The sequence below is a fragment of the Eretmochelys imbricata genome, chromosome 8 (genome assembly GCF_965152235.1).
Source record: "Eretmochelys imbricata isolate rEreImb1 chromosome 8, rEreImb1.hap1, whole genome shotgun sequence".
In the NCBI taxonomy this organism is placed as follows: Eukaryota; Metazoa; Chordata; order Testudines; family Cheloniidae; genus Eretmochelys; species Eretmochelys imbricata.
In genome coordinates this window covers 56,502,259-56,516,152 of record NC_135579.1, presented here as the reverse complement: position 1 = coordinate 56,516,152, position 13,894 = coordinate 56,502,259, and the positions used below count along the sequence as shown (strand labels likewise).

The window sequence follows — 13,894 nt, the reverse complement described above, 5'->3', positions numbered from 1 at the left end:
ACAGCACAGGAGAGAAGAGAAAAAGGAGGAAAGCATGAGAGGCAGGTGTGAAGTGAAGCTGAAGCGAAGAGACCATCAGTGCAGGGGTTGGAGCAAATAGTCAGTCAACATAGTTCAGAGATTGTCTATTCAAAGCTCTAAAAAAATATATATATTCCCTTTGGGCTTGACACTGTATTTCCTGTTCACTCAAAAATCCTACTGATGTAAAGTCAAAATATTTTTTTATTTCTTGTTGGTAGAAGAATTTCTAGGAATAGAAATAGGTAGGTTCACAAGAGCCATGACCAGGAGGTGACTTCCCTTCTGAGCACAAGCTATTAGGTCTCATGGGAAAGGTCCATAGCCTGACAGAAAGTTCTGGATGCCAATAAACATCTAACAGATTGCATACCAGTTCATAAACAGCTTCACTTGTTTGTTTGTTTTTTAAAGTGACCTTGAAATAGGGGAGATTAAACAGAACGTTTAGATAGGTCAAAAACTCACTGTTTATAAAATGCTGCTTGCTATGAATGTAAAGATTCCTGACATGTGTTCCAAGATAATAAACACTTTACTGGATGCATAGATGGACCCCCATTCACTTCCTCATACAAACGTACACATTTCACAGCATTATGTCTAATTATTTTCATTACCCACTCTCTACGATAAAACCAGTTACTTAAAGATAACTCTTGTACAAACTGTACATTCACTGTGTTCTTAAATCAGAGAGATTTCTTATACTCCAATTTTATCAAGAAGTTGCCTTGAGCACTCTCCCTGCTACCTTCAGTTTTTAAGATAAATTATGGCAGGAAACCTCTCCCACTCCCCACCACAAAACGTTTTCATGATGAAGATTTTTCTGCCTTTAACAAAGTTTCCTAAGAGGAGGAGGATAAAACAAAACTAAGGATAAGTACCTTTTTGAAGATCCATTTAATTAAGTATAGTTGGAACTAATTCAAGTCTTGCATCAAGTCAAAATATAAAAAAATGTTCTAATGTGCAAAACTCAATGATTTTGGTTTATACTGTTCCATGCAGATATTCCTATTTCAGTTAGTATAGGTGTGTACATATACAAACAAGTCTGATTTGCAAGTACACATCCTATTTTCTTACAAATTACGAATTCTGTCAAATGATTATGTGTATGAAACTATGCATGAAGATTTGTAGACTAGGTTACAAGTTTTGGGTGGCATTTTCAAAAGCTCTGCTCGCATTAAAGTTAATGGCAGTTTTACCATTGCCTTCAATGGGAACAGTGGTGGGCCATTTCAATCACTTTTGAAAATCCTACTTAGGGTCCCTTAAGGTGTTGAACTCAGTATAGAAGCTTAAGGCCATCAGGACATAACCAAGGGCCTAATCCTGCTCTTATTTAAGCTAAGGGGAGTTCTGGGAAAAGGAACAGGCCCAAAACTTCTGAACACATTTATATGAAAATAAATTATACTCTTGGACAGGAATAGTTCTCACTAAGGTCCAGATTCTGCACTGGCTTACCCACTGTACAGCCCCAATGAACTCAAGTGTCTGCACTGGACGTAAATCAGCACAGAATTAGTCTTATTATTTCTAATTTTAAATAAAATTGTATTCATAATATACAGTTAGTTCTAATTTAAAAAAACTGATTCTTCTATTTTGGACACAGAAGAAATTAACTTTTTTATTAATTAATTCTTATATAAAAATAAAATTATTGGCAATAGATGGAAATTAGAAATGGGTTCATGGCACTTAATTCAAGTCTGGAATTCCCACACCCCAAAGTTCAGAAGTATTCACATTCAGGATTTTTGTTCACCCTAATATAAACAGAGGGAGCATTTGCTAAGTTCAGATTCAATTCTAGGATCAGATTTCAAATACCATCAGAATTTGGGGGTGTTTCAATTCAAGGTATTTGGTTTGGGCTCATATCCAAAGAAAGAGTGGTCTAATATATTACAGCTATAGAACCTCTATCAGTCAATCCTTTTGCTAGGTTAGATTGAGATGTTAACCCGCCTTACCCAGTCCTGTTACTGTTATTGTGGCTGGCTGTGACTGGATCTTTCCAAACTGGTTTTCAGCTTCACAGATGTAAGCTCCCTCATCACTGACCCACAAATCTAAAAACAAATTAAATTAAAAAAGGACTAGATTGCATTGTCTTAAACTGTTTTGCACTAAAAGTTGCAATGCAAAAATATTTCACTTTTAATATAATTTTACTTGACCATTCCTTGTCACTGGCCACAACAGAGAGAAGCAATGTCCATATAAGAGAACTTGAAGAAGAATAACGCATTATGTATATATATACTGCTTTTCATCCCAAAGGATTTTAATTCAATTTACAAACAGTATACCAACTGGAATCACTTCACCCACCTAAGAATATAGCTATGTCTGGGAGGGAACAAGGCAGCTGTTTAACACCACAGAATAATACCGCACAACTGTTTAGAACAGGAGGTGAAGAATACAATAGCCAACTGAAGCTGCAAGAAGAAACAGCAGGCAGAATGTACAATAGCTACCCAAACTAGGACTTGGCACAAACAATGGACTTAACATCCTCTTCTCTTGCGAAGATTCCATGGAATCTTTAGTGTCAACAATTGGCCAGGACCCAAATTTTTATCTTACCCCAAACACTGTACTTCTGTGGCACTGACATTATTCTCACTCAAATACAAAGAGATTCAAATGGTAACTGAAGTGCATTCAGCCCTATCACCAGAATGCTAGCGGAATTTTGGTGTCTAATGGATATAGTCTGTACTAAAAACTGACATTGTTAAAGGCAAAATGAATAGTAGAGTATTACAGTAACTTTGATAAATACATTTTGTACAGTATATATTTTATGATCTTGTCTTTATAGATTTTTGTCTACCTACTGTTAATAGACAGGGCACCCGTTCTGAGCTGACTGATGGAACTAACTGCAAAGGGTCTGGAGAAAAGGGGGGCGCCATCCAGCCGTCTCCATTTAACCTTTGGTTCTGGGTAACCCTGAACATAGCAAGGCAATGTCACATTTGATCCAATATCCACAGATTCATCACTAGGTTCCTGTGTGAAAACTGGGAGAGCTGGAAGAGATAGAGTACACAGAACATAAAACAGAGAAGTAACATGGCATTAGTATTTCCTTTGCAGTTTAAGTTAAACTACAATTTCAAATACATGTTCCATCATACAGCATGTAATACCCAAATAACAAGTTCTAAATTTAGCAAAACCTTGTAACTGCAGTTTTGCATCATCATTTATTTATTTTGAGGGTGCTCAACAATATTCTAGGCACCTCACTGAAATAAGAACAGATCCAATTCTGTTCAAGTGAGCTTACAGATTAAGACCTTGGCCCTATAAGTTACACTGCATGAGAGGACCTCTACACTAGCAAAGAGCCTCTCTGACAAAAGCAGGACTCCATACAGACACAAAGATCTGTCTCCACAGAGTAACTTACAGAACGGGGGCCAATATTCAACATGATGCAACAAGTCAGTGTCATTGTCAGACCAAAAAGGGTTGGAGAAAGAGGAGAGGAAGGACAAGAGTGACAATAATGTTGTGTGGTTATTCAGGTCAGTGTGGCATGTGCACAACTTCATGCTTGCACAGCTTTAAAAAAAAGGCAATGTTTCTCCCCTCTCTTCACTTTTCATGACCTTTGCAAAAAGATGTGAGGAGGAGGGAAAGTTGTAGGAAGGATTTGAATGAGGCAAGGGAGCTGGCTTGATGAACTACACTGGAGAGTATTCCAAGAATACAGAGCTGCATGGAAGAAGGCACAAGACATTTTTAAAAGGAGATGAAAGAGGAATGGAGTTAGGTGTTATTGACAGAGTGAAAGGTTAAGTGATCTGCACAACCCTACACTAATAAGCACAGGTTAAGTTAATATGAAGCCTAGGTTTCTAATTGTCAGTCTTTCCAATGTCAGGAAATGGAAACGTTTAAATCATGAGCAGTTAATGAACTTAAATACAGGATACTTACAACCAACATCTAAAGTTATCTTGCCAGATGCTCTTCCTGCATCATTGCTAGCCACACAAGTATAATCACCAGCATCCAGATCCTGCGTTTCCTGGATCTTCAAAAGACCCCGATGAGAGTCAATAAGAAGAAACATCGACGCCCTCAACTCTAGGTCACCTAGGTCCAGATAAAAAAGATAGTATGAAATAACACAGTATTTCCAAAACTGTTTCCTATGAAAGAAATACCCCTTTCATTCCCAATTTGAGATTACATCATTGTATGATTGTATTTAATTATGCACCACAGATAAATACATTGGCTTCCATTCATCAGAAAATGAGAACATCCACCATTACATTAGACTGAATAAAATCACTTTTTTAAAAGAAGAGCTATAAAGCCTCTTTCTTCAGTGAATAAGCCAACCTCTAACTGATGGGGGTAAGGAAGAGACTTTCCTTATGGGCAGGTTATCCCAGAATAATCCACTGTGAGTTTTTTGCACCTTCTGCTGAAGCATCTGGTACTGACCACTATCAGAGACAGAAACATGTACCAGAGGGTGCATCTGCCTGATCTTTTAGGGCAATTCTTATATACCAGGGCTATTGGGATTCCGTTTAATTGAAGTCTTTTCTAGCATTCAGCCTATTTCAATAGTTTACACCTTGGTGCATGGAACAATAAACCCTTTTTTCTGGGAGTTCAGGCTCAGTTTCTGAGGGTGAGGGAAAACCTCATGTAGCTCTATGATGACTTTCTGAGTTGTGCCCCCGCAGTGTCATAGAATATCAGGGTTGGAAGGGACCTCAGGAGGTCATCTAGTTCAACCCCCTGCTCAAAGCAGGACCAAGCCCCAATTTTTGCCCCAGATCCCTAAATGGCCCCCTCAAGGATTGAACTCATAATCCTGGGTTTAGCAGGCCAACGCTCAAACCACTGAGCTATCCCTCCCCCCGTCCTTCCACTCCATAAGTGGGGGGTCTCTAAAATTTTGATGGCAGAAGAAGTAAAGGGCTCCTTGTGCTTTTTGAGGGGGTTGGAGGAGTTATTCAATTACCAAGCATAGAAAAATGCATTTGAGATTTTAGTCACATATATCTAAACTTTCTACAAAGTAGGAAGGCCATTATTTAGAAGACACAAGATTTGACTCACCACGCTGTTACACTCATTTTACATTAGTGTAACTTCACAAAGTCCATGGAGTTAAAAGAGTAAAACAGAGTGTAATATATCAGACCCTACAGGTCTAGTGCTGTATCTCCAAAATTAGAACCTCATGGTTTAGTCACCACTTCAATAGTAAACCAGCTTTTAGCACTATTAAGTCACAAATCAAAGTAATTGAGTAAGATAGTGTTCAGTAAATAAACCAAACCAAGCAAAATAGACCCAGATGGATGGAAGAAATGCACCTTTAAACCATTTAACTTGAGGAGGTGGGACCCCAGTGGTTTTACATTCCATTACAGTCGTGTCTCCAAGGGCAACTAGAATTTCACTGTGAACTACAGTCAACTTTGGACTCTCTGGAAAAAAGGAAAAATATTAGAGTTTTTTTTCAAGTAAACAAAGCATGTTTACTTTAAATATTTGTGACTTAAGTTAGGATGGTCTCCAATTTTCTCTTGTTACACGGACATTAGACAGAATATTTTAACTAAAGCTGGTCAAGCTTGAGAATCTTAGGTAAACTGCAAAATATCAAGGGAAATGGGGAGAATAAAGAAATTGGAGTAGCAGGATAACTGAAAGGTGAGTGGAATATTAGGGAATGAGAAATAAGAAATGAGAGGATTTGAATATCCAGAGGATCTGGAAAGATTCAGAGACTCTCTCTCGATGTCTACTTCCCAATATTAAATAGGTGCAATACCGTGGTGCTCAGAGGCCCACTGTGCTCAGTGTACTACAAACACATATATTATTATTCCTGAGGGCATTCTGCACCAAAAAATTAAAAATTCTGCAAATTTTATTTGTCAAATAAATGTGGAAGCTCCAACATGGCATTGGGGAGAACAGGCCACTGGCTGCACAGAGGTGGGAAATCCATCAGCAGCTCCCCCAGGGACACGGAGTCAGCTGTGAGGCTGCACCCAACCCTGACTGTAGTGGAGCACCTGCCCCACTCCGATAGGCAGGGGTTAAAAGCAGCCAAGCTGGGTTGATTGGGGAAGCAGCCACAGCTGCAGCCAGCTCAATCAGGGCCCAGCTGGCCCTGATAAGAGGGCTGGGGGCCAGGAGCTAAAAGAGCCAGTCTCTCTCTAGCCCTGGAGAGAGAAGAACCTGGCTGTCTGGGAGAGAAGGGTATGTGAGACAGAGTAGTGCTGGGGAAAGGCAAGAGGAGCTGGGGCACTCCAGCCTGGTAACTCCCCAGGCTACAGGTCTTCTGCAAGGCCTAAAGAAGGTACTGGGGCTGCAGAGGTACAGCCCGGGGTTAGGCAGAGGCAGCTGGCTCTAACCCCCTTGCCAGTGACGAGTGGTTTATAGACTGCAGTATGCCCCAGTGAGTGGGGGATAGATGATGACTGGCAGCAGCCATTGAGGCAAGGTGGGGATAGAGGGTTGGGGGTTCCCCTGGGAGGGGACACCCAGACTGGTTTTCTGCTGGGGGCAGAACCCTCAAGTAAAGGGCACTGGGGTCTGGGAGCGACTGGCAGAAGGAGGTGTTCTGTATGCTGGAGAGCTAATTCCCAAGATGACTAGCAGTAGGCGCTGCATCAGTGAGTCATCACTTTGCTACACTGACACAGCACAAGGACCAGGCCCGCCCCAGAAACACCCCAGGGCCCTGCCCCTCTGTGCCAGGTGCAGGCAGGCTCAGCCAGCCAGGGTCCAAGTGTGGAGGGGCTTAGTGTGGGGTGATCCAGGTGGAGGTTGAGGGGGTTCTGTGGGGGGCAATCTGGGTGCGGGTGGCTCAGTGGGGAATCTGGGTACAGAGGGATCTGGCTGCACAGGTGCTTGCTGAGTGGTGTTGGATCATATTAAAGAAGTTCTGTATTAAAATCACAAATAAGTTTGATTCCCCATAGTTTAAATTCCAGGGTATTACTAATTAAGAGGTCTCTTGGTTTTTGGTTCTGTTTCTCTTCCTCTATGTGTGAAACTTGCAAGCTGCTAATTGTGTTAGTACATTCTAACACAGTCTGTTCTCAAAGCAATTCTTTGTAACAACAACTACTCTCACAGAGAGAGACTCAAAACAATACTCTGTAACAATAGAAACAGCACCCAGAGACTCCCCACCCTTTTGTTGTATTCATCTCGCTTTGTTCTCTATTGTGATTAAAATAGAGATAGAAGATGTATGTGGATGGATGCTTGGTGTGGATAATAACTGAATGATCAGGGAGGTGCCAGCCTAAGAATGCAGTGTCCATCGGCCAAAGAAGGCATCAAGTGGAAATAACCAGAGGACCCCCAGAGGGCAGACTGGAATCCACCCAACAGCCTCAAGAATGGGAGAACCAAAGAACAATATAACATCTGGCAGCATGGAGCTGTCAGGAATGTGACATCTGCTGATGAAGCAATTCCCATAGACTGGCATAGGAAGAAATTCCTATAAAAATGGACTCTAGAAAGTGAGAACTTTGGGGTCTGATTCTGCAAACCAACTTCCAGGAGCATCAGATAGGCATCTGACGAGGCCCTGCTCCCTCCTCATGTCCAGGCCACCTGGCCAGTGGCTTGGCATGAGCAACTCTAAAGCTGGTAACTATGATAACAACCTTGCAGAAGAACCGCGTGTGTGTGTGTGTGTGTGTGTGAATGAATGTATGAATAAATATGAGATTGAATGGAATGTTATAGCTATAACTAACTGGTTACTATGATTCTTTCTGTATTCATAATAAATGTGGTATTTTGCCTTTCTCCTTTAATAAGATCCTGCTGGTTTTTATTTTATTGGTATAACAGTGGTTCTGGGTGCAATGGTAGTGGGATGCTGCAGGGGGATCCAGGTGAAGGTGGTTGGGGCTCAGCTGGGGGGAGGTGGTCGGGGGGGGGGGAATAAAGCTGGCGGGGGGGTCTGGATGCTGGGGGAGTAGGGCTCAGTGGGATAGGGATCCAGGTGCAGCTGACTGGGGCTTGGTGGGATGGGGATCCAGGTGCGGGTGGCTCATCGGGGTGGTCCAGGTACAGGGGGCGTGAGGCTCTGTGGGAGGGTTTGGATGCATGGGAGACAAGCTCCCTGTACAGTGATCCCTCCCCCTGCAGCTGAGGAGTGATGGGTGCAGGAAACTCGGGTGGGTCTGACCCAGCCCTGGAAGCCATGTAGGGGAAGACTAAGTCCCCTCCTGCCCAGCTGAGACTAGCAGCTGAGCCCGGTACAGGGTAGGAACTATCAGCTGGGTCTTCCCCAGTCCTGCCCCATAGTTATTTACCTCTGCCAGCTGCCCTGGGCACCTGAAAAATACTGCTAGGGAGGATCGCATGACTGCTCTTGTGGCTTCCCCCTCAGAAAGTCACTTTTCTGCAGGGAAGCAAAGAAATCTGCTGGGGACATAAATTCTGTGCATGCGCAGGGGCGCAGAATTCCCCCAGGAGTAATGCATGCACCAGAGAGCTGGCCTAATATGAAGGGTGATGGGATAAGAATAGATTAGTTATCCAGTGGGAGGGATAAAGAAAAAGAGGTCAGTTGAGGCCTATTTGTCTCCTATGTTCACTGGCAGGTAGCACTGCTCACTGCAGATCTAATTTTTAACATTATTTCTCATTCTAAAATTAGAATTAAAATAAACAAGAGAGCCTTAAATGAATAAACAGTAACAACCACCACCACCTTTAACATTATCAATATTTACAGCTGGTTAGAAAACAGGAATTTTTTTTAACATTTTTCAGGATTTTTTTATTTTATTGGAAACTTTATCTTATTAGAAATGTTCAGAACAGTTCTATCAATATTATTCAACTTTTCCACTCAGATAATCTGTTTCTTTTTTAATGTCACTTCATTGTTTCTTTCTATACTTGCCAATGTATGTGAGGGTAGAAGTCTGTTTCTCTGTCCCAGCTGAGTTACTGGCCAAACAACCATAAAGTCCTGCGTCTTTTGGAATGGCCTTTTTGATTATCAAGGTGCCTTCTGGCCTCAAACTATATCTGGGGAGGGAGGAAAAAAAAGGTATCAACAAAATTCAGTAGTCATTGTTGTGGCAGCAGTGTGTGTGTGTGTGTGTGTGTGTGTGGATGGTTTTCATATATGTATGTGTTTTGTATAAGTAGTAACTTCCATCAGAGCATCTCAAAGTGCTTTGGAAGTATCATCAAATTAAGTCTTGTAATATCCTTGTGAAATGGGGTAATCATATTTCCATTTTACAGATGAGAAAACTGAGATTAAAGGGCCAGATTTGGGAGTTTACCCAACTTCCTTTTTTACCCCCAAGCACTATTTACAAGTCTCACAAGCCTTTGAGGTTGGTAGGAAACTTTAATTCAGAACATTTCAAAATTCTTCAATGCTAATTCCTGAACACTACCCTCCTCAAATAGAAAAGAGGGAAAGGCTGCAAGCCCATTACCATACCTGTCTGATCCCATGATAAACATGTCATTGTGTGTCCAGACAATCTTTGGCTTTGGATAACCTGTTGCAGAACACATTATAGACACCTCAGAGTCTTCTGTAAAAGACTGATTCTTAGGTGATACGACAACTTTGGGTGGTTCTGTTAAAAATAAAATAATATTGAAACTTCAGCTTGACTTTTATGATGATCAAGTTTGCAGCCATTTACCGAAAACCTTGATAATAAATTACTCTATACACTCTTCAGACACATTCTTATGATGGAAAACACCACTAAGAAAGGACTGACCAGAATCCCTCCCCCCACCCATCCCATTGCCTCTTTTTTAATACTATTGATGATTCTCAGAGCTGCATGAAAAGAGTAACAAAGCAGCAGATGCTACTCAAAAGTATAAATTGTGATTATATATTTATAGAATTCCTTTTATTTAGATTGTCTCTCAAAATGTTTCGTATTACATGCTACTTAAACTAGAGAGGTCTTCTTGTAGACACCTCCCTTCCCAATTGCCCAACCCCAATTCTTGGCAGGAGACATGCAGGGCTAGATGAAAAAGTAGTATTAAAGATGGTATTTAGGTTACAAACAGAAAATAAACCCACATTTCAATTTGTTTTAAAATGTGACTGTCCAAATCTCAAATGCAGTGGGTGCCAATTTCACATGGTTTTGAGTGTTGTTACAACCCAAAACCTGAGCCAGATTTACCAAAAAGATTCACCAAGGCTCACAAACCTGGGCTGAGTTATGAGCAAGCTGTGCCAATTTATTACTTTTGGGTGGAAACGATGAGAAACTGTAGTTTTAATGGCTTCAGCTCCAAACCAAGCAAAACTTAGTTGCGTCAGCTGTATGTTTGTTCCAACCCAGATGTCAGCATGAAACTCACGGAGTGGGAATCCACAGGAAGGGAGACTTAAGAAAAAACTATTAAAAATCCTTGAAGACTAAAATGCCAATGAGTTCAGGATAACACCACTTGACTATTTAGGGATGCGGGAGCAAAGGACCCACAGGGTGTAAGCAGCATTTCGGCAGCTCACAGGCTTTCTGGCAGCCCTCTCTACAGGGATTAATTTAATCCTGGGTGACAAAATTAAATACAGACTTGAAATATACTATTTTTAAATGAAATCATCATCAGTCATTGTGGAGCCAGTCTGCTTCTGTGGTGTTGATACCCATAGTGTAATAATGGGTTCTCTAGGGGAAGAGACTGATCAGAGTCCATGAAGCTGCTCAACAATGCCCTAGACTATCAATACAGTTCATTATGGCAAATGACGAATGTGCTCCTTTTACAACACAGCCTCACGGGCCTTCATGCACTTTTAGGGGAGAATCAGCAGCAGCTGATGGATTATCAGAAGGAGAAGAATCTTTCAGGAGTAAAGGCTGATTCTCGTTAATGCCTTCTACAGTAATGTTGCATTTGTTCACCACCACCACCCACTTTTGGATTAGCAGCATTTGCCTCCATTGCTGCAGCCTGTGTTACAACTGCATTAACTGCATCTGTCTTTACAATTGGTGCCAGTCGGGTACCATCTGAGTTTTAATACACATCCTTCTAACAGATGGCTATTCTTCTTGCTGGCTACCACCAATTACCCAAACTGCCTAACCCTAACTGTTCAGTGTATTAAGGGGAAAGTGGACTTAAAGAGTCAAGTTACAAAGACCAGGATGCATACTGCTAAGAGAGTCACTCTGCAACTAAAGCCAAGCTACAGACTGTTAAGGGTCACTCAGTAAATAAATGTGTAGCACACAGGTGTGATGACATCATCCCTTGGGAGAGGGTGTGGTAAAATCTGCACTTGTGCTGGAAAATATACATACATTATTGCTGACATTAAAGTAACAGTGCAACAAACAGCAGCAGCAAAACGATTTTAAAAAACTAATCTGGGACTCAAAGTTCAAGCTGGAATGGTCACAGGCTACCTAATTAGCATGGGCGACTGATAGCAGCATTCTCACTGTCCCAATATTTGCCACGGCTTAATTTTTCTTTTAACACATATAAGAACTTGTCAAGAAGAAATGTAATTTACAGGTAAAATACAGTGTGATACATCAATATGTATACTCTCCTCTTCCTTCACCTTCAGAGAGTAAAGGTGGCCATTTATGGCCACACATATATCGGGGGGGGCTGCATCTGCTTCGATGGGAAAGGCTGTCAAATAAGACCGAGTGTATTGCATATTTTATTTTATTCGTTGAGGGAAGAAAATATGTAAAATATTATCACAATGCTAATATGAACTGTGCATTTGTGTGCAGGATAAGCAACTAAGCATAGTGGAAATAAGGTTATGATGACTGCATGATTAACAGAATAACTCTTCCTAGTTTAGTCACTGGAGATCCCTCCACAATTAGTTTCAGATGATGTGAAAAGAGTCAATTTACAGGATGAATTTTTTTCCTGTAAATTTCACATTCTTCTTTCTTGAGGGATTTATGCCTGCATCCAATCTGATGACCTGTATTCTATCTTTCCTTAACACTTATCAGGACCAGCCTATACTTTTTTCTAGAAAAGAGAAGTAGTTCACTACACATTGTTGCAGGGCAGAAATAACATGTAAACCCTCTTTATTCATAGTACGTGGTCATCCAATTAGTTAACTACATGGCAAAAGTTATTTTGTGCCAATGTCTTTATTATGGGCTTGTCTACACTATCACTTAAGTTGATGTAAGTTATGTCCCTCAGGGGTGTGAAAAAACCACCACCCTAAGTGACATAACTTACATTGACTTAAAGCGATGTCTATGCCACACTATGTTGGCAGGAAAAGCTCTCCAGCAAACATAGCTTCTACCTCTTGTTTAGGTGGAGTAATTTATCTTGACAGGAGAGTGCTCTGCCGTCAGTGTAAGGGGTCTTCACCAGACATGCTGCAGCAGTGCCGATTTAGTGCGGTAGTAAAGACAAGCCCTATGTTATTGCAAGATAAAGACATGATAGTTTCTATCTTCTGAATCAGAGTACAGCTTATAGGGTAATCACTTAGGGTTATACTCAGACAAAGTACCAACTGATCAAAGTTATTACAGTTCATATAGGTTTATAACACTAAACACTGCAATAAAGCCCTCTTTGATACATTTTTGCAAATCACTGGCTATTTTCAGCAGTATTTTTTAACAAATAATAAGGCAGCACTTATATAACACTTTTCTTGCATAGATGTCAATACACTTTAAAGAGGATGGTATTATTGTCTCTATTTTACAAATGGAGAAAACAAGGTAAAGAAAAATTAAATAATTGCCCACAGTTACACAGCAAGTCCATGGCAGTCTCCTTAGTAATGGTATGACTTTTACATAGAAAGGTCTATCAAGAAAGTTACACATTTGGGGCAATATAGGTTGGGAAGGGCATAAGCACCGTTAGTCAAGCGAGACTCACATTTGAGTTAACACAGAGTCTGTACCTGCAATGGGCTGATTAGACTCCTTAACCAACTTGGATTGTAAACATTAGCCAACTAAGTCTTGCTAATCTTGCAGAGCAGGCAAGTTCATACCATCACCAGTGATACCAGAAGCTTTATTGTTTGCAAACATCAGAGATGCCACAATAAATTCCCCCAAGGGTTTCTAAAAGTATTTTTGAAGTTTAGTTAGTGGGAACATCAGCACATACTTTACCAGAAGCCTGCATTAAAATTGTGTTGTCTAGTGGTCATAGTAGAGGAATTGTATTCAGGACTTCAGGACTGTGTCTGGCTCTATCAATGACTCATTGTGTGACACTTGACATAGCTCTAAGGTCCAAAAGCAAAAATGCATGCACAGTTACATTTCCAAAGGCAACCGCCACATTTGCATGTACAGAGCAAGGAACTAGTTAGGGCAGCAACTGATTTACATGCAAAGTTTCAGTAAATGTGGACATCAATGTAGGTTTCAGAGTAACCGCCGTGTTCGCAAAAAGAAAAGGAGTTCTTGTGGCACCTTAGAGACTAACCAATTTATTTGAGCATAAGCTTTCGTGAGCTACAGCTCACTTCATCGGATGCATAAAGTGGAAAATACAGTGAGGATGTTTTCATACACACAGACCATGAAAAATCACTTTAGATAAGCTATTATCAGCAGGAGAGTGGGGTTGGGGGAGAGAAAACCTTTTGTAGTGATAAACACCCATTTTTTCATGGTCTGTGTGTATAAAAACATCCTCACTGTATTTTCCACTTTATGCATCCGATGAAGTGAGCTGTAGCTCACGAAAGCTTATGCTCAAATAAATTGGTTAGTCTCTAAGGTGCCACAAGTACTCTTTTTCTTTTTGCGACATCAATGTAGTTATGCAAATTCCTATGAATTTTTGGTCATGAACC

General features: G+C 40.9%; 1 protein-coding gene across 1 annotated transcript in view; it reads right to left on the bottom strand.

The window, feature by feature from the left end:
* HMCN1 (hemicentin 1) overlaps positions 1-13,894 on the bottom strand; it is a 323,326-nt gene that overhangs the window by 171,257 nt on the left and 138,175 nt on the right. Inside the window, exons 12-17 of the mRNA XM_077823933.1 lie at positions 9,527-9,668; positions 8,972-9,099; positions 5,400-5,513; positions 3,997-4,155; positions 2,886-3,080; positions 2,013-2,111 (exon numbers count right to left, since the gene is read on the bottom strand). Coding sequence (XP_077680059.1) covers positions 2,013-2,111; positions 2,886-3,080; positions 3,997-4,155; positions 5,400-5,513; positions 8,972-9,099; positions 9,527-9,668 — 837 coding nt within the window. The remainder of the gene's footprint in view (positions 1-2,012; positions 2,112-2,885; positions 3,081-3,996; positions 4,156-5,399; positions 5,514-8,971; positions 9,100-9,526; positions 9,669-13,894) is intronic.